At 58.5% G+C, this 19,950-nt stretch overlaps 1 protein-coding gene across 4 annotated transcripts in view; it reads right to left on the reverse strand.

The window, feature by feature from the left end:
• Positions 1-19,950, reverse strand: part of CTNNBIP1 (catenin beta interacting protein 1) — a 62,410-nt gene that overhangs the window by 10,047 nt on the left and 32,413 nt on the right. Inside the window, exon 4 of one of the 4 annotated variants that reach the window (XM_054721091.1) lies at positions 5,830-8,171. The exons of the other annotated variants lie outside the window; for them this stretch is intronic. Within the exon in view, the coding sequence (XP_054577066.1) occupies positions 8,113-8,171 (59 nt within the window). The 3' untranslated portion in view covers positions 5,830-8,112. Of the gene's footprint in view, positions 1-5,829; positions 8,172-19,950 lie in introns of those variants that run through there. 4 annotated transcript variants of the gene reach the window in all.

The raw sequence follows: 19,950 nt of genomic DNA on the forward strand, positions 1-19,950 counted from the left end.
GCTGGGGGGCCTGGCGGGGGGCACAGATAGGTGCCCCATAGAAACCTTAAGGGGTGGAGTCCAGGCTGTCCCTCCCGGGTGTGGCCTCTCTGCAGCCTCGGCAGCTCCAGACGGGGTGTGGGGTGATCTGCCAGAGAAAAGTCCACGGACTGCCTCCCCCTGGGATGCTGGACCACCCCCAAGACAAGTTCCCAAAGGGGCAAGCCAGCGGGAACAGGGGGTGGGTGGGCAGGGGCGGCCAGGGGCCCTGCACAATAGGCCTGGCCAGGTGGCCCAAGGGGGTGGCAAGATCTGTGGAAACAGCGGAGGGGAGGCTGGCCCATGGGGCTGGGGGGCGCTGTCCGGCCTCCCCTCAGCCAGGCCCCTTCCCCACGCACAGCTCCGCCCCCTGCCCGCTGGGAGCCTGGCTGGTGTTGTTCTTTCACACGGGCTCCTGAGGATGTGGCCTACAGCAAACAAAGGACTATTTTTACCGCCGATTGTTTCCTCTCGGCGTCCTAGGTCCCCAGCCAAGGCGCACCTCAGCCCCCCCTCCCTGCCCGCCCACAGGCTCTGCTGCGCCAGGTGCCAGCAGCTCAGCCACCTGCTGTCCCTGGGGCTGCCTTGAAGAAACCGGGACGGCAGGTGAGGCTGGGGAGGGGCACGGGGCGCCAGAGCCCGGCCTGGGAGACCTTTGCCGAGGTGGGCACCAGTCCCTCCCACAGCCACAGCCCACCTACATCCCCCGCCTGTTGCCCCTCAAGCAAGGCCCCAGCCTAGGGGAGGTCAAAGGTTGGGGGCAGTCCCGGGGTTAGCGTGGCTGGTGCATGGAGACAAAAAATGGGGAAGCCAGACTTTGAGTCAGTTCTATGGTTTTGAAATTCTCTCCAGCCAGTGCATCCTCCACTGCCAGGCCTCAGGCAGGCACAGAACTGGCAAAGTCTGGATTCAAACCCAGGTCTGGTAGCTCTGAGCCCAGAGTGCAGGAGGGCACCCCCCCACCCCCCCGTTCCCCCTAGGGCAGCCGTCACACTAAGAGGCATTTAGGGGCTTTGTCCCAGGTCTGCTGGGCTTTGGGCAAGAAGGGAAGGGAATAGGGAAGGCCCCTCAGGCCCTGGGGAGTGGGTGAAGGAGGGGCAGGGAGGGAGGGAGGGAGGGGTGCTGGCACTCAGGGCTCAGGGCCCAGCAGCTCCCTGTCCTCCTGTTGCTCACAGAGGCGGCTGCAGTGGGAAGGAGCCTCTGACTGATGTGTTTTTTTTAAACCACTTGATCATGATCAAGGATTTAATTTTATCCCCTTCCCTGGCTGGCTCTGATTCTATTTGGAGTTTAAGCACGAGCGAGAAGGAGGGTCCCTGGAACACAGGACGCCCACCCCAGGCTCTGCACGGCCCTCCCTGCCTGTCCAGCCAGGACGACCTCCATCTGGGGGACCCCTCAGCTCAGCTCCCGCCCTTCCCCCAGGCAAAGCTGCTTAGCAGGGAGGGAGGCCCAGGGGTGGGGGTGGGGAGCAGGAGGCAGCTCCCGCCCTGGCTTCTATTGGAATCATCTCAGCTCTTTCATCGGCATCCAGAAGAGTTTAGCCAGCACCTGACTGCCCCCGGGCGGTGCCCCTCCCCGCCAGGAGCCCGGCTGCAGACACGGCCTCCTCTGAACGGCATAGCAGAGAGGATGGGGGGGGCACCATCGTGGTGACCTAACGATGACCATATGTGCTGACCATCCACAGTGGGCAGGTCACTCGGCCACCTTGTCATCTGCGTCATCTCATTAATTCTCAGCAACAGCCTTAGGCGATGCTCTTGCTTTCCCCTGTTTCCCCCCGATAATTTGTCCTAAACCACCCAGCTGCCAAATGGCAGGTCCAGACTCCATTCCCACAGCCAGAATGTCTCCCCAGCCCCCGACTACACGTGAAGATTTTACTGTGGGAGTAAACAGTCAAAGTCAGGGTCAGGATCAAGTAACGTTTGACCAGGGTTTTACTGGGTTCAAAGCATTTTTTTTGTGTAGACTTTGGCAAAGGCACAATCATTTTTATTATTATTCCCACTTTACAGATAAGAAAATGAAGGCCGAGACCTGCCCAAGCGTACAAGGCCACGGTAAGGAGGCAGGGCTGTGGCTGGCCTCTGTGGGGGGCAGGTGTGCTCCAGGCCGGATGGCCAGGTGCCCGCCGTGAACAGGAAGAGTTGTACAAAGCGGAAGAGCAGCTTATTCTTGAAAAACCAGCTTAGCCTGGAGGACTGCCGGGTCCCCACGGGGAGCCAGTGTGGGAGGGCAGAGCTTCCCTGCGGAGATGAGGGGTGGCCCCAGGTTAACCCCATCAGAGGGTTAACCCACCTGACAAATATTTGTTAATAACCTACTTACAATGGGACATGATGGGGCTTGAGAACAGGGCCAAATACCAGACTGGTCCTGGGGTCACAGAGCTGGCCAGGGAGAGGGTGCTGGGCAGCCCAGTGACCCAGGATTTACCCCTCACCCCCGCCCGCTCCCTTCAGTCCAAGCTGGAAGTGGGGCAGACCGCCTGGGCCCAAGTTCTGGCTGTACCACGCTGAGCTCTGGCAAACTATGGAACCCCCGCTTTCTCTTCTGTAAAACCACATGCTTACCTCACGCACGACTGAAGAGGGTGTATACGAAGTGCTATGCACCTGCACACAGGTAGCGCCCAGTACACATTCGCTGTGTCCAGACCAGGGCACGGAGCCACCTGCATAAAAGATGTTTGTGGCCCAGCCGATGTGGCTCAGGGGTTGAGTTTTGACCCAGGAACCAAGAGGTCACTGGTTCGATTCCTGGTCAGGGCACATGCCCAGGTTTGGGGCATGATCCCCAGTGGGGGTGTGCAGGAGGCAGCCGATCGATGATGTTTCTCTATCATTGATGTTTCTATTTCTCTATTCCCCTCTCTTCTTCTCTCTCTAAAAATCAATAAAAACATTTTTAAAAAGTAAAAAAAATAAAAGATGTTTGTGGCCCTGGCTATGTGGCTCAGTTGGTTGGAGCATCGTCCCGTACACCAAACCATTTCGGGTTCCATCTCTGGTTGGGGTCTGTATAAGAGGCAATCGAAGATGTTTCTCTTACATTGATTTTTTTTTCTCTTCTTTCCGCTCTCTCTAAAGTCAATTAAAAAAAAATACATAACCTCGGGTGACGATTTATAAATAATCCTCCTATATAATAAAAGGCTAATATGCAAATTGTCCCCTCGACCTCTAGTTCCACCAGAGGTCGCAGCCCCTCCCCTGGCCGGCCTCTAGTGAATAAATAAATGATGTTGGTGAAAACCCACCTCCTTCCAGGGCCAAGGCCAAGGGCCAGGAGGCAGGAACTGTCAGAGGCTCTGAGTCTGAAGTCACACCTGGGGCTGTGCAGGGGGTGGGGGCTCCCACAGGTGTGCAAACAGAGGCCATCTGGGCACACTCTGCTGCTTCCTGGGACTCGGTGAGAGGCCTGCGGGTGGGGCTCGGCTCCCAGCAGCAGTCTCGCTCTCCTGGCCTCCCTGCCCGCAGGCCTGGGAAACCATCCCTGGGAACCACCCGAGAGAGTGCGGGTGAGAGTGGGGGGGGAGTGCGGGTGGGGGTGCGGGTGGGAGTGCGGGTGGGGGTGCGGGTGAGAGTGCGAGTGAGGGTGCGGGTGAGAGTGCGGGTGAGAGTGCGGGTGGAGTGTGGCTCCAGCCTCAGGGAGGAAAGTGAAAGCGAGGCTCTGGCTGACATTCGGAAAGCCTTTCACTGCCCTTGTCCTCTGAGGAGGCCTTTCTTTAAATTAGGGCCGCAGCCATGGTCCCCCAAGCCCCCCACATTTCCTACACACCCAGCTGTCTCCCCAGAAGAGAAAGCTCCTTCCTAGGACAGAGGAGCGTATTTTAAACACGGCCTCAGGGTCAGTCTGGGCCTATTTCATCCCCCAGGAAAGGAAGAGGGCTGGGTGGCCATGAGCAACAGCGACAGGGGTCGGGGAGAGAGGAGAGAGGACGGGCCGGACGCCAGGACAGGTGGGTGGTGGCGGGGTCCCCTGGGCCCACAGAGCTCCTGCTGGGCTCGGAAGCTGGCTCCTGCCCCCACCGCTGAGCCAGGGGCCGTGGAGGGATCGTTTTCGCTGCTACAAAGGGCCCTCGCTGTTCAAAGGCTGGAGCAGCCCGGATTCTCACAGCTGCTATTCACCTGTGGGAACAGGGAGATGAAGTACTTCATTGATTCCCCACCTCTCTCCCCCCCAGGGTTGGGGAACACCAGCAAAAGGCAGGGTGCCCTGCCTCCATGCTCAGCCCAACCCGGCCTCCCCCGAGCTCAGCCTGGCCCCCAAGGGTCTTGGGCCTTGGCCGTCCCAATCCTGCCGTGGGCGTCATCACTGGCCATGCACCTACACCTAGGAAGGTGGACCCAGGAGGTTGCCAGCTGCGTAGGCTGAGGGACCCGGGGAAGACCCAGCACTACCTACCCCCTCACCCCCTGCTCCCTCCTCCCCCCACCCCGTGCTTTCCATTTGCCTGCTGAAGTGTCCCAAGTTGTCTAATTCCCGAGGCCAGGGAGTCAGACAGCTCGGGAGGGCTCCTCCCTCAGCGCCAGTCCCAGGGGGCTGGGCAGGTAGGACAGGGCCAGCCAGCCCCCCCTTCTCTGCTCAATGGCCCAGATTAGGAGAGCCATTAACTCCAGGGTTAGCTACCAACAGTGCCGCTCAGAACACTGGGGTGGCCCTGGCCAGTTTGGCTCAGTGGATGGAGCGTCAGCCTGTGAACTGAAGGGTCCCGGGTTCAATTCCGGACACGGGCACATGCCTGGGTTGCAGGTTCGATCCCCAGTAGGGGGCATGCAGGAGACAGCTGATCGATGATGTTTCTCTATCATTGATGTTTCTATCTCTCTATTCCTCTCCCTTCCTCTCTGAAACCAATAAAAATATTTTTAAAAAGGAACACTGGTGTGGAGGTGGGGGAGTTTACCCTCATGTGAGCCCTTGCTATGTGGCTCTATGTCATTTCTGGTTAACATAGCTGTCTTCCTGTCCATAACTAAGCTCTTTCCTGGAAAAGGAAGTTACAGAGAAACTTAAGGATGGAATGCATTACCTTGCGAGGTAGTGAGTTCCCCGGGTATTCAAGCAGAGATGGGGCAAGGCCTTTTCAGAGATGCTGCAGACAACCCCGTCTTCCTCAACGCTAACAGTAAATGATGGAGCTGTGCACCTGCCACCATATCCCATAAACCCCAGGGCCTGTAGCACCCAGTGACACCCTTTGAAAAGGAAATAGAAGTAGTGAGTCTATGTAATTAGGAAAAAAAAAAAAAAGTAGAAATGAAAAATCCTAGAACATGCTTCCGAAGCAAAAATTCCTAAAGCAGAAATGATTTCAGCTTCCAAACCTGACTCACACCTGAGCTCCAGTAAATCTTCCATTTCTGGAATGACGCGAGGGACCGATATGCTGTTTGGGCTTTTGCCACAAGCATTCTGAGAACCACTGCCTCGCACAGGAGTGTCTGGAATGGCAGGGTTCCACACCTCAGGGGATGCACAGTGTCTGCTCACGAGCTCGGACGGTGAGGTCACCTCTGAAGCTTACTGACCTCGGTTTAATCCAGGACGATATTTGGAATCTCCAGGTCGAAAAGGGGGGGCTCAGCCTTCCCACAGCCCTGTCAGCCGGGAGGGGTAGACTTGGAAACTCTTCCAAACCCCGAACCCCACTCCAGGTCACAGACAACCCAGCTAGAGAACCAGTGTTCCCACCCCTCCGAGGCCCTCCTCGGGGAGGGAGGGCCCAGTGGCACAGCCCACGTGACGCGTGGAAGGCAGCAAATGCACCCGACGCCCAGGGAGATAGCTCGGCTCACACAACAAGGTATTAAACATCTTTATTGCTCATTTTTTTTTCTCTGACAGGTATATTTTTAGTGAAAATAAGAAGCCACGGCAACACTTTGCCTTTTCTTCTTCAGAAGATGAGACAGATCAGGGCAATCACTGTTACAAGAGGGAGGCCCATGACCTTGACGCGGACGGGCTGGGGTGGAGAACACATGGGCCAGGACATGGACCCTTCCTGGGAGCTGCAGGTACAAAGAGCGGGCAGCCAGCAACACCGGCATCTACGATAACGGGGGGCTGGAGACTCACCTTTCCCCAGGGCCCCCGGAGCTGCGGCCCACTGACGGAGTGTGTGTGCGCTTGTGTGTGTGCTTGTGTGTGCTCTCACACATGCATCTTCCTTCCCCTGGAAGATGCTCTGAGGCCCCTGGTGGGGTCCCCACAGTCCTTGTCCCTGGGGATCAATGGCCTTTGCAGTTAATGGTCGGCTAACCAGGGCCAGGGGCCCATGCGTGGAGGAGGACACGGTGTTTAGGCCATGACACTCAAGTCCTGCTTCTGGGGCAAGATCAGCAGTGTGACACCCTCCCTCCCCGCTACACCCCCACCCCCCGTTGTAGGGCTCTCCCAGGCTCAGGCCTAGGACACACTAACATTTGGCCCCTGTGCTCCATGGCAGCCCCAAGCCCTGAGAAGGGGGAATGTGGCCGAGTCTTCTCTGGCTCTCGCTCCGGGGCAAGGACGGGCGTCTACCTTAGGGCGAGGGGGCGAGTTCCCCTCCCTGGGCCTGCATCTTCTGCCACCTCCCCAGGGGGCGTCCTGTGAGAGGAGAGGGGAGAAGGGCAGGCTGCCTCAGGGGAAGGGGGAGGGCAGGTGGGAAGACTTGGGTGCCCACAGCCATCCAAGACCGGGCTCTGCAATGTGCTCTGGGGCCGGCGCTGAGGACCAGCCTGGGGCCTTGCTCACTGAAGCCCTTCAGAAAAGACGCCGTCCCTTCCAGGCTGATGCGGAGGGGCCTTTGGGAAGGAGGTGTACGGAGAGGCACAGGCCCGGATGAGAGAACCGGAGTGCTGGCCGGGACCTACCGTTCCAGCAGCACACACCTTGGGAGCCTGGCTGGGGGCGGTCAGGGGTGGGTGATTGGAGGCAAAGGACTCGCAGGCTTTGAGTCATGCTGGGGTCTTTGTGTGGGTTCCGGGCTCCTGGGCAGACACTGTGGGGTCTCACAACTGGGGGAGCAGCTCCTGCCTTTTCCAGGAGGACCCCCAGATGAGGCCTCAGGAAGCAGACGCAGAGAATGGATGCGACAGAGCTGCCTGGGGCAGCCTCTGCTCAGCTCGGTCAGGCGGGGGGCCGGCGCAGCGGGCCTTCCATTCCTGTCCGGGGAAGCTGGCTGGCTGCCAGCCTGGAAGTGATGCACATAAATCCTGGCTGATGGCTGGTCACTGCTCAGCTCCCGCTGCTCCTCCAGGACAACACAAACCTCCTTGGGGGCCCCATTTTCCAGCTGCGGATGCCGCTTGGGGTCCTCGAGGTCCCCTTACTGGTGGAGTCAGGTGTGGTCACTAAAGCAAATGCACTTTCCAGGTTCCCCCGGGGCTGCAGAGGGACTGCGTGCAGCAGAGGGGGAGCGGATGGGGGGCAGAGCAACGGGAGTCATGGGGGAGCCAATGGGGAACCAAACACACAATCGAATGCAAACACAAACAAAACACGTGAAAGCAGCCAGCTGTGTAATAAATATTGCAAAGCGCATTTGGTTTCTTTCTCTTTTTTTCAAGTCAAATATAACAACCAATGTCCCAAACCCTGTATTCAGCATTCAAGAGAGAAGCTGTTGCTATCAGCAGAACACCTGCAGCCATTCAAGAAAAAAATCGTTTCCCATTAGCCAGCCAATCAAAATCCTTTTCGAGTCTGAGCAGCCAATCGGACCTCTTCACGTTCCTAAAAAGTGACCTAAATAAAGAAAGCACCAGAGCTCGGAGAGCTTCCTGGGAAGCCATGTACCCGAGGCGCAAATTTAAAAAATAAGAGTCAGAAATAAAAATAAAAGGTTTCCGTTGGTCAAGATTTAAAAATAAAAAGGTTTCTTCCTGAAGCCAATCATGAGTCCGTCCCTTGAAGCCAATCATAACTGCACCACCGGTGTTTCCCTCGATGCCAGCCCTGCTGAGTGGCCGGGGGGTGGGGTGGGGTGGGTGGGGTGTAGAAGGGGAATGGGGAAGGGGACCCGCTGCCACTCAGCCAGATGAGGTCCACACAGATCTCTTGGCCGACGCCAGCTTTCAGGATGTTCCCTGGGATTCGTAGCTACTGCCTCCGGTCCTCTGTCTCCGACCTGGAAAACGCCATCACCACGTCCTCTGCACCTGCGGGCGAGCGGAAGAGACTTGCTGGATGGGCCTCTGGCACCGGGTGCACCTGGGACGAGGCAGGAGGCTGTGGCCCTCGCGTGCAGCATCAGTCCACCTTAGGGAGGTGCCCACCTCCCCGCAGGCCTCCTCTGCAGCCTGGCCGGAGGATATGCCTGCAACCGGCTGCAGGGCTGGGGGACTGCGGGCTGAGGGGTGAGGGGGTGAGGGGGTGAGGCTCAGGCTTGCTGAAGGCTGCACAGCTAGGAGGTGAGTGTGAGAACCCAGGGCTGCTGCTGGAGCAGGCTCGGCTCACACCCCTCACTCCAAAGTCACCACAGTGAGGCCCTCGGAACCGCCCTTTTTCTTCCTGAGCCTCTCGTCTTGCTCCCTGTGGAGACCTTGCTCATTGTGATTTCTAGGAGCCAGGCCTCTGCCCAAACCCAGCACCTGTTCCAAGGAGCAGGCGGTCTGGCTCCACAGGCGACAGATAATGGCCATAATCTTTATTGCTGCTGTTTTTAATCATGGATTTGAGAATCTGGTCCAGGCACTCATGAAGTCACTTCCTTTGTCTTGTTTTCCATAGACAGGCTCTGCCGTGCAGCCAGAAGAGGCAGGGGAGGGAGGGAAAGCACTTGAAAGACTGACCTGCCTCCCCGCCCAGAGCTGCTGGGAGGAAGGAGCTGACTGAGCCGCAGACCCTGCAGACCCCAAGCCCCCTGAGCCTCTGGCCCTGGCCCTCCCTGAGTCCTGGCACTTTCCCTTTTTCTCAAGGACGCTCTTGGCTGCGCTCAGAATAACAGTTGGCTGCGTGGCCTTTCTGACGTACTTCTCTTCTGGAGGAGTTCTCCCGGGAGGGAGGCCTGGAACAGCAGACACAGAAAGGCCACTGAAGGGGGAGCGGGTGTGGGAGGTGCGCAGCGGAACTGGCCTGTGAAACGGCCTCCGCCCCCAGGCATGGTACTGGCCGCTTCCCCACCACAGGGCACCCTCTCCTTCACCCTGGCAGTCGCCTGCCGACCTCCTTCCTACCTGTCTGCCTCGTGGACAATGGAGGGAGCACCTGCCATGGGCGCTGCAGGAGGGCCCGCCCACAAGGTTGGATCGTCGCAGAAATGCGCCTTCACTTGGCACCGGGCACAGGTGCTGTAACCACCCCTGCCTCGATGGGCTGTGACAGCTCACCCTGAAAAGGGGAAGGAGGTCTGGAGAGGAGCTCAGATCGTCTGACTCCTGGGGATGGGGCTCCTCTGCTTGGGAAGCCCTGCAATTCCTCCCGTCTCCTCGGGGACATTCTGTTCTCGCTCAGTCCCAGGACCACGCAGTACCACTGCAGGCAGAATTTCCCTAGCAACCACAGAGTCCAGGATTACATCATACCCTGCATGGCCGCTGAGCTGGTTACCTAGCAGATGCCAGCTTCCCCATGCCGCCTCCCCAGCCCGCTCGTCAGTGGGGGCTGGCGGGAGACCGCTGGAGGGGCTGTCAGCACAAGAAGCCTGGCTCCATGCGCAGGGGCAGACACGCGTTGCCCTCGCCCGCCTCGGGGGCTTCCTCACAGGGACCTGAGCTGCATCGCAGAATCAGCACCGGCTGCCCCGGAGGGAGGGCTGGAGAGTCGGCAGAGGGAATGGCCACTGGCTCCCTGGAGGAGCCCAGACCCAGGCCCAGGGCCCCTGACACCACAGCTGCCCTGTGTGCGTCCCAGCCTCTCCTTTCCGCCAGTGGGCCTGGCACCCACCCTCAGCAGGCCTGACCCTGGACCCAGCAGGCCCCTAGGCGAGGGACACCTTTCCCTCCCCTTTTCTCCAAGGGATTGGGCCAGTTACCTAACTGCGAGGATGAGCTGCTCAGTGAGTTCCCGAGCTTTAGAGCCAGGAGGGACCTCAGAGATGATCACACAGTCCCCGCTTCTCCTTCAAAGGCCAGCACGTGGTGTCTCCCGTGGGTGCTCCCACTGCGGAATCATGGGGCTCAGAACAGGAAGACACTGCAAAGGAGCCAGCAGGCCCCGCCCACTGCCTCCAGGCGGTTAACGAGGCTTCCTGTCCCCTTTGCAGGTGAGGCCGCGTCCACCGCCTCGTCCACCGCCTCGGCACTTCTGCCAACACTGTCTGGACCCGGGCTTAGAGCTCCTGTCCGTCCCTTCCCACCAAGACAAAGAGAGCCAGAACCAGACAAAGCAGCAAAAGGAAAAAAGAACCGCAGGCCAGGATCTCAGGTGGCTATAGATATTCATCACACCTGTGCTGTGCAAAGATACTAAAAAAACAGCAAACTGAAAAAGCAACACAGAATAAGTACATGCTCTGACCAAAGAGAACGGAACCAAACCCAGGATTTAAACATCAAAGCAGCCCTCGCCGCCTTGGAGAAAATTCAGCATGGAACCCAGAATGCCGCCCTGGGAGTAGCCCTGCCCCGACACCTGTCCCCTGCCCCGCCCCCTGCCCTGGCCGCTGCCTGCCAGACACCTCCCCAGTCCCAGGGCTCACCTGCATGGAAAGCAGGGCCAAGGCACTGCTGAGGGCACAGCTCTGAACTAGGGCAGGGCACGCAGTGGGCCATCTCAGCCCACGCCCAGGGCCAGCTCTGCCCCTTTAACAGAGTCCAGTCAAGTGACTGGGAGAGAAAAATGACAAATATGAGGAGCTTGTGAAAGGGAAGCTGGCCCTAAGCCGGGGGCGGGAGACAGACAATGGGTAGCTGGTCTGTTCCAAGCTCGGGAGGAATGCACAACAGCAGCATCGAAAGCCCAGAACCGGCTCTGCAACCAGCACCAGCCCGGGCCCGGGTCCCAGCTGACGGGAAGCTACATGTAGCCATCAGGCAGCCCAGCTCACTGCAGGGCGCTGGGCCCAGGAGGCAGTGTGGTTTGGAGAAAGCCCACCAGGCACTCAGACAGTTGAGGCTCTGAGTTGAAGTCTTTCAAAGGTCTTTCCATCAATACACTAAGCCCCTCAGTCTGTCCGGAATTGTCAGAACACAGCCCTCTCAGGCACATATTATAACTGGGTCCGTGACGGTGGATGAAGAACAGAAAGGTACACGGAGATGGCACAGCCCTGAGACCGACGGATGGAGTGACGGTACTCACGGCCTCTGCGTCTTAGATGTGGCTGTGACCCCCTGTCGGAGACCTCACCCTTTTCTAGGGGCTCAGAACTCAGTCCTGGAAAAGCACCGAGCCTGGGGCTCACTGAGAGCTGGGCTGAGGCCCCAGGGCAGACCAGGACAGCTCCCAACTCCAGCCTCCCTCTCCAGGAGCGACCACAGAGGGCCCACGAGGGAGCAAGGGACAGGCCTCCCAGCCGTGACAGTGCAGTTCCTGCCGTTCCGCCGGGTGGCCGGGGGACAAGGGGACCCCAGAGCTCTCCCCGCTCCGAATCCTGCACTGCCCCGCTCAGAGCTGGCTCTCAAAGGTGGTCGGGGGAGAGAAAGCAGCCCTGAGCCAAGAAACGGACACCAGGTACCAGATGCTGGGTTCAGCTCCCAAAGGGGGCCAGCCCGGGCCCACAGTCCAGGACAGCCCTGTAAGATGTCACCGGAGAAAAGGGGCTACGCCCAGAACGGCATCAGCCGTGGGTGGGGGCGCCCACATCACCCGATGTGGAGCCATGGGCTCCTCCAGGCCCAGCTCCCCACGGCCATGCACTCTGGGGACAGGGGCCTCTCTGAAACCCGGACCCCTGCTTGCAGGGCTTCCCAGGGCTCCTCCAGGGTCAGATGTGCTGGGGCAGGGGTCTCCTGACCTCCTGACCTCGAAGGGGCCTAACACCTTCCCAATGAGGGTAAACCACTGGGGCAAGTGGCCCACAACAAATACTTTTGCGGCCCAGCCAATATAATGGTGTGAGCAGTTATTTACAATTATGAAAGGAAATAAGTCTCCTGTCAGATCCAGAACTACTGACATTGACCTTGGGTCAGTTTTGAAAGGACTCACTGCGAACAAGACTTCCCCCGAAGTGGGAAAGAGAGTAGCAGAGAAGAGATGCCACATGTCGGGAAGAGAACATGAACCTTATCATCGCTCTTGTTCTCTGTTTCATACTATACTTTTCTAAGTAAAACTAATTTCTATGAAAATTGAAGCTTTTGCTTTTTTGCGGCCCACATAAACTTAAACCTTGTTTGGCCTGTGTTAGCCTTTGAGTGACACGCTTGCAGTGGGGCCTAAGAAACTCAGAAATACAAACGGAAGCCCCAGTCTCCAAATTCCCACACTGCGGGGGCAGGAGACAGCGGAGGGTGTTCCCTTTGGCTAATGCTGCAAAGCCCTCCAGGGAACCCACCTGCCCCAACGCTCACAGCCCCCGGCCAAAGAGGAAGCTCGACCACACGCCTCCCCTGTCCCCTTCTTCGCCGTATGACTTCTGGTTGGGGCACCTCTTTACCCAGTGACCTCATTGTCTTGCAGTCAACACCAACTAGAGTCTGCCACCCGCTACTCAACACGGCAGCAGCTCAGCTACCGGCTCTGCAGAGAGGAGCCAGGCAGCAAGGCCCCTGGACAAACAGGTCTCAGCTGCTCCCCCACAGGGGAAAGTTTCCACGGGGGACGAGCCTCGAGCACCGCCCCAGACGAGGCCTCCTCCCAGACAAACTCCGCCCACTGGGTGGCACTCACTGTTTACAGCAGCTGCAGCCTAGGAGCCCGGGTTCTATAGGTCTCAGCTCTGATGCCCAAAGTTCCCAGGGGATGGCTTTACCCAGAGATAGTAAGACACGGGTTGCCATGGGGACAGCAGCCCTGATCCACCAAGGAGTCAGCAGCCAAAGTGGGCTGCAGGCTTGGGCTCCCAGCTGACAACCCATCACCAGGCACCCAGGCTGCCAGGACAAGGGGCACACCGGGGAGCATGCAGCGGGCTCCCAGCAGGGGCGGGGCCTCCTGACCAGCCATTGAGGGCCCTGCCTGGGCTTGAGCAGCCTCTGTGGACGCTGGGACCCTGGAACCCAGTTCTGGGCTGACCTGGCCTACTTTGTGATACAGGGCAAGTCCCTGCACATCCACTCCCCTTTCTTCATCTGCAAAACCTGAAGCATCGCACCTCTCCTCCCACCTGAGCACCAGCACAACGCCCACACACAGGGCACCACAGTCCGCATCTGTGGGGTCACAACTTGGGTTCTACACACCAGCTCTTCTTCAGTCCAGACCCGCTCCTCCAACCAACCTGCTCTAGTCCAGACCCGCTCCTCCAAATCCACCTGCTCTACTCCAGACCCACTCCTCCAACCAACCTGCTCTAGTCCAGACCCGCTCCTCCAACCAACCTGCTCTAGTCCAGACCCCTCCCCCAAGCCCACCTGCTCTAGTCCAGACCCCTCCCCCAAGCCCACCTGCTCTAGTCCAGACCCACTCCTCCAAACCCACCTGCTCTACTCCAGACCCCTCCCCCAAACCCACCTGCTCTAGTCCAGACCCGTCTCCCTAAACTCACATCGCCCCGTCCCACCCTCTACATGCCCCTTGAACCCAACACACACACCCTACTACCTCTGGAGTCTGTCCTCTCAGGTCAGTGCGTGCCCCCCTCACTCTAATTCTTTTGTCTCCCAAAATGTAAGCTCTCCCAGACTAGACGCTTAACTATAAGGCAGTGGTTCTTCCTAATGCCACAACCCTTTAATACAGCTCCTCATGTTGTGGTGACCCCCAACCATAAAATTATTTTCGTTGTTACTTCATAACTGTAATTGTGCTACTGTTATGAATCGTAATGTAAATATCTGTGTTTTCCGATGGTCTTAGGCTCTACAGCAGCGGTTCTCAACCTGTGGGGCAGTGGTTCTCAACCTGTGGGAACCGCTAGCAGGGTCGCCTAAGACCATCGGAAAACACAGATATGTACATTACGATTCATAACAGTAGCAAAATTACAGTTATGAAGTAGTAACGAAAATAATTTTATGGTTGGGGTCACCACAACACGAGGAACTGTATTAAAGGGTCGCGGCATTAGAAGGTTGAGAACCACTGCTATAGGGAAAGGGCCAGGATCTGGGAGGAGTGCGTGGATCCCTCCAGGGTCAGGAGAGACCAGGTCTGCAAAGTCCTGCATGTTCCCAGATTCTGAGAGGCATCAGGATCACCGGGAGGGTGGTTTCACATGCTGATTCCTGGGCCCACCTGCCGGATTCCACAGGGCTGAGGGGAAGGGGAAGAGTCTGCATTTTAACAAGTACCCTCGGTGATTCAGGGTGGTCATCTGTGGCCCACACCCTGAGAACTCGATGCTGCAGACTGTCCCTTGATCTCCGCTTCCCACCTGTGTTGCCCCTTCTCGGCCAACATCCAGAAAGAGGTGTGTCCTGCTTCCACTCCCTCGCGTCTCACTCACTCCCTGGCCCACAGCAATCTGCTTCCAGCCGGCGCTCCACAGACACTGTTTTGGGAAAAGTCACCACTGGCCTCTTAATCAGAAGCCCAGGGAACCCTGACAGTGACCCTGCGGACCTGCCCCTCCCAGAGCTGCCCTGGGTCCTCCCACTGTGCTCCGTGCTGTGCTCACTGAGTTCCCCTTGCCCTCACCCTGCCTGCTTTCCCTGGACAACCTCACCTGACCCCATGCCTCACCAATACCCAAACCCAGTCCTCCATCTGCTCCCACCTTGCACCTGCTCTCTGACCTTGCTCCCACCCCTCCTGGACACCCACAGGCCCCTCCCACTCAGAGCTCCCCTCCCTGTCTCATCCACCAGGACCTCGGTCTCAGATCCCATCCCCACCTGCTCACCCAGCCTGCAGGTTCTCGGTCCTCAATGTCCCACATCACTGCACCGGCCATCACTGTGACCTTCCAGCTGTCTCCCTGCCTCGCCTTCTGCCCCATGACCTGTCCCCAGCGCTCACCCTAAATGGAGGACAACTGACCTGGCTAGCTCCCCTTCAGGCCGTGGTGACCCCCTGCAGTCTTCAGAATAAACTCCGTCCTGAGCCCATTTGCCTTTCTGGCCACTCACCACCCGCCCGGCATCTGCCACGCCAGTCTCTGAGGGGACACGTAGACACTCAACACTCGCGCACGCTGGGCAGGTTCCGGGGCTCCCTGGGTCTGTGACATCCTCCCCGGGGCTCCCTGTGACATCCTCCCCGGGGCTCCCTGTGACATCCTCCCCGGGGCTCCCTGTGACATCCTCCCCTAGTCTCCCATGTACACACTCCCACGCATCCTTCCAGGCCCAGGCGAACGGCGCCTCTTCTCTGTGGCTTCCTAGCGAGGTGCCCTTCTCTGGGGACTAGCCATCCTGTGACCTGTGGCCCAAAGTTCTTCACACATTTGCCCTGTGTCTGCCCTGCTGGACCAGCAGCTCGAGGGCGGGGCTGTCAAACAGCACGTGCGTGGCACACAGGTCCGTGGGCTAACATGAGCAGTGTCCCATCGCCGGGAGAGCGGCCCCCTGGTGCTCTTGTCCAAGGCAGAGGTCACCTCTCACGGGGTGTCCGGAGGCCGATTGGAGCTGCACACGGGCATCGTTCTCAGCTCTACACAACAGGCCCTGACGCTGCAAAGGCAGGTCAAAGCCGCCCTTTGCCGGCCGGAACCAGAATGCGGAACTGAGCAGCGGCCTGCGTTTCAGCGCATTCCTCACCCTTTCTTGGATTTTTATTTTTCTGTAACACAAGTTACCAAGTCCCTCTGGTTGATTTTTCAGTTGGATTCAATGTATGTGTAATTTTTTGGGTTCAGTTTTTTTATTATTAGGTCACAGGTAATTCTCATGTAAGCGTTGATTAAAGTTAAAGCAGATTAGCTTCCCGTCCATAGAGTGAGTCCTCCCGGGGCCTGACTGTAATTTCAGCCCTGAGCTTGTTACCAGTGCCTCTGGGAGAAGCCCCGGTCCACGCAAGGATCCAGCAAAGCCCAGCTGTAGGCCCGAAGCTGGACTAGGGCTGCGCACAGCGCTGATTGTGTGATTATGGAGACTCGGCTCAGGAGCGAGAGGAGGAGCAGTGATGACCCAAAAGAGGCAGGGAGGGCTGCATGGAGGAGGTGAGAGAGCAGAGGTGGGAAGGAGTGCGAGAGGGTTCCAGGAAGAACGCTGGCCGTAAGATGGAGACGGTGTCAGCACCTCCTCTGACGCTGCTGAGAGGGCCAAGTGGGGTGACCGACTGCAAAGGGCCATGCAAGGGGTGGGCCACTCCCTCGGAGCTGCTGGCTCCCTGCTGTTGCCCGTGACCGTGACCACAGCTCCTTTACCTGGGTTCCGTGTGACCCTGCGATCAAATGACCTATTTTGGGCTCTCTGGCTGCATGCCCTGAGCCAGCAGCCTCGGCTTCTGAGGGCGGGAGCCAGCAGAGCCTGGGACAGCCTAGCTGGCTCCAGGCTGGGGACCTTCCCTGGAAAGTCTCTTGCAGAAAGAGTGTGATCCGATGAGGCTGGAACAGCCGTGAGGAGCCACTGTGCCTGCACCACAGCTCCCAGGCCAAGGAGAGGGGAGGACAAGGACAAGAGCTTCCTAGCAAATTGGGTCCCTCACAGCCCCGGACCCCTGGGCAAGGGCCCATACGAAGCCCGCACCAGGATGACAGCTCTGCAGCTGGCGGGCCACAGAGGGGCCTCTGCCCTGTGCTGGGGGCCTGGGATGGGCACCCGCTGCGGCCCCGTTCCCTGCGCGGGGCCGGGGCAGGAAGAGACGGGAGCTCTCGAGAACCGTACATTCGAAGGCCTGCAGGGCCCGGGATAACGAAGCAGAGGAAAACTCGTCCCAGTGTTTCCTGGCCCTCCTGAAATGCCACGGTAACTGCCAAGTCACGCCTGTTTCTCAGGTAAAACACTGCCCTGCTTGGAAACGCTTAGGGCCTGTAAGCCACTCCTCGAATTCTCTTAAAATAACTGAAGATTGACACATAAGGAGAGTCAACATGTGGCGCACCCTGGACCCGCTGACCAGCTCTGCGGCCTTGGACTTGTTACTTAACCTCTGCAGCCACTGTCTCTTTCTCAAAGTGAAGAGGCCTCTGGGAAAACCCTCAACAAGAAACCAGGCTCAGAGGAGGACCTCGGTAAGTGTCTGCTGTTGTGATTAACAGCAAAAATGAGAAACAAATGCCCACCAATAAAGGATCGGTCAAAAAATAGGGCACAGCCATGTGGCTGCATATTATGCAATTGCTAACAAGTTTTCTTGGGAATTGTTTAAAACATTGTAAAAGGATCATAAGTAAAAAACTGGATGTTAAAATGGATAGTAAAATGTTTACAGTATAAGGTCCCAACTTTAGGGTGGAAATAGATGCATATTGTTAAAAGGCTGAGGGGAAATTTAACAAAAGGTAAGAGTGATGATGGCTATGTAATAGGATTCAATCCTTCAAGCTGTTTCTGTCTTTCCTGGTCTCCTGCACTGACGGTGCGTTATTTTATAGCCAGGAAAGGTGTCAGCTTGTGCTATGGAGGGAGCAGCGCTGGCAATAAGAAAGGAGTGAGCTCGCATTGTCCCGCCTGCGCCTGCGTTGGAAGCTGCAGCTGGGCCTTCTCAGCAAGGCGACCTTCTCAGAAAAGTATTGATTTCCTCTGGTTCAAAGTCAGGCTGTCAGGTCCGCCTGGCCACCCTCAGGGGCCCGAAGACAGTGCTCAGAGAACTGGCTCCATGTCTCTGCCTTCCTCAGGGGCTGCAGGCTCCCAGCCCCACAAACACAGGAAGGGAAGCCACAGTCCCAGGCTCAAGGAGCTCAGAGTTGGTCGGGAGGCAGACCAGGAAACAGTGTGTGAGCAGCACAGCGAGTACAGAGTACGTGTGTGATGGAAATCACAGGAGGGCCTGGCCTGCGGGAGGCGGGGAGGGAGAGGGTGGTCAGGGCCTGGCCTGTGGGAGGAGGGGAGGGAGAGGGTGGTCAGGGCCTGGCCTGTGGGAGGCGGGGAGGGAGAGGGTGGTCAGGGCCTGGCCTGCGGGAGGCGGGGAGGGAGAGGGTGGTCAGGGCCTGGCCTGCGGGAGGCAGGGAGGGAGAGGGTGGTCAGGGCCTGGCCTGCGGGAGAAGGGGAGGGAGAGGGTGGTCAGGGCCTGGCCTGCAGGAGAAGTGGAGGGAGAGGGTGGTCAGGGCCTGGCCTGCGGGAGAAGGGGAGGGAGAGGGTGGTCAGGGCCTGGCCTGTGGGAGGCGGGGAGGGAGAGGGTGGTCAGGGCCTGGCCTGCGGGAGGCGGGGAGGGAGGGGGTGGTCAGGGCCTGGCCTGCGGGAGGCGGGGAGGGAGGGGGTGGTCAGGGCCTGGCCTGCGGGAGAAGGGGAGGGAGGGGGTGGTCAGGGCCTGGCCTGTGGGAGGCGGGGAGGGAGGGGGTGGTCAGGGTCCGGCTCCTGGGCTCCTGGTAGCCGAGAGGCAAACACAGAGGCAGAAAGGTGTGAACAGCCATGGCCCGAGACAGGAGCTGAGAGCCATTCCCTGTGGCAGCTTACGGTGCCTGAGGTCATGCAGCTGGCAGGGGGTCTCGCTCGTCATGCTAAGGGGGCTGGACTTCCACCTCAGGCAGCAGAGAGCCACTGAAAGGTTTTAAGTGGGGGGAGGCCTGCTGACATGGCCTTCAAAATCCCTCTGCCAGGGGGTAGAGAATGCACTGTGGGGGGCAAGTGAGACGTCAGGGTGCCAATTAGGAGCTTTTGCAGTAATTGAGACGAGAATGAATACTGGCTCAGACCAAAGGGGTGTTCAAACCAAGATGGAGAAGATGAAGCAGATCTGAGCAGCATTAAGGCTGCTGGTAGCGTTCGAGATACTTGGGGAAGAGAGGAGGACACATCTGTCATGGCTGAGAACATGGGGGGGAAGGTTATGAATCTGGACCTGCTGAGTGTGGGACCTCCATGGTGAGGTGGTCAGGAGGAGCTGCATACAGGCGGGTCAGCAGCGGGGTCTGCGCTGAGGGCACATGTCTGTGGAAGTCACCGCAGCATATGTGACTCCCAAAGAGAAGGTAGGAGTCTGAGAGCTGAGAGGACTGAATACAGAGAAGACCAGCATGACAAAGGGAACGAGGGCATTCCCAAGGGGATGAGCAGAGAGGCAGAAACCTGGGGGAGGGGGAGAGAGGTGTATATCATGGAAGACGAGGAGGAAAAGCAGGGTTTCTAGAAGGATCATGATGATCTCACCTGGCCAGAAACTGCTGAGTAGTCATAGGCGTGTGGGTGTGACCATATAGGCCCCGGAATCGGGGCCCTCTGAGTGCGGGCTGTCCATGGGACACCCAGGCTGACCTCAGCCACTTCTCCACTCTCAGGCTCAGACCAGCAGACCAGGCATGTCCACTGTTCAGTCCAGTACTGGGGGGCACCGGGACCCTCTGCTGGAACCATTTAGTGAGGCCTCAGGGGCGGGCCCACGCTCCAGGGTCTCCAGCACCTGCCTGGGCCCAGCAGATACTGGATACAAGTTCACCAGGGGGAGAGCGGGCATGGGGGAGGCTGGGAGGCCTGGGTGCAGCACGAGGGGCCAGATTACAGGGGGCAAAGACTGCCCAGCTCACTCTCCTCCCTGGGTCTAGGGAGGGCAAGCAGCGCCCCGGGTACCAGCCCCCTCCAGCTGCAGAGGGGAAGCGTTTGTGGGCCTAAAGATTGTGGGCAGGACCCCAGGACTAATGCCAAGCACAGATCCATTGGTGGGGTGATCTCGGGCCCCCTACTGAGGGGAGCTGGAACAGTAAGAGGCTGCAGACACCCAGGAGGGAGCAAGGGGCATTTGCTGAGAGACAGTGCCACCTCGTGGCAGGAGGCACTCACACCAGGCTTCTGCTCCTAGGCCTTTGGGGGTCTTTCCTGCTGGGGCCCCTGCACAGGAAGCAGTGAGCCAGGCTTT

This window comes from Eptesicus fuscus, chromosome 9, assembly GCF_027574615.1.
Source record: "Eptesicus fuscus isolate TK198812 chromosome 9, DD_ASM_mEF_20220401, whole genome shotgun sequence".
Taxonomy (NCBI): domain Eukaryota; kingdom Metazoa; phylum Chordata; class Mammalia; order Chiroptera; family Vespertilionidae; genus Eptesicus; species Eptesicus fuscus.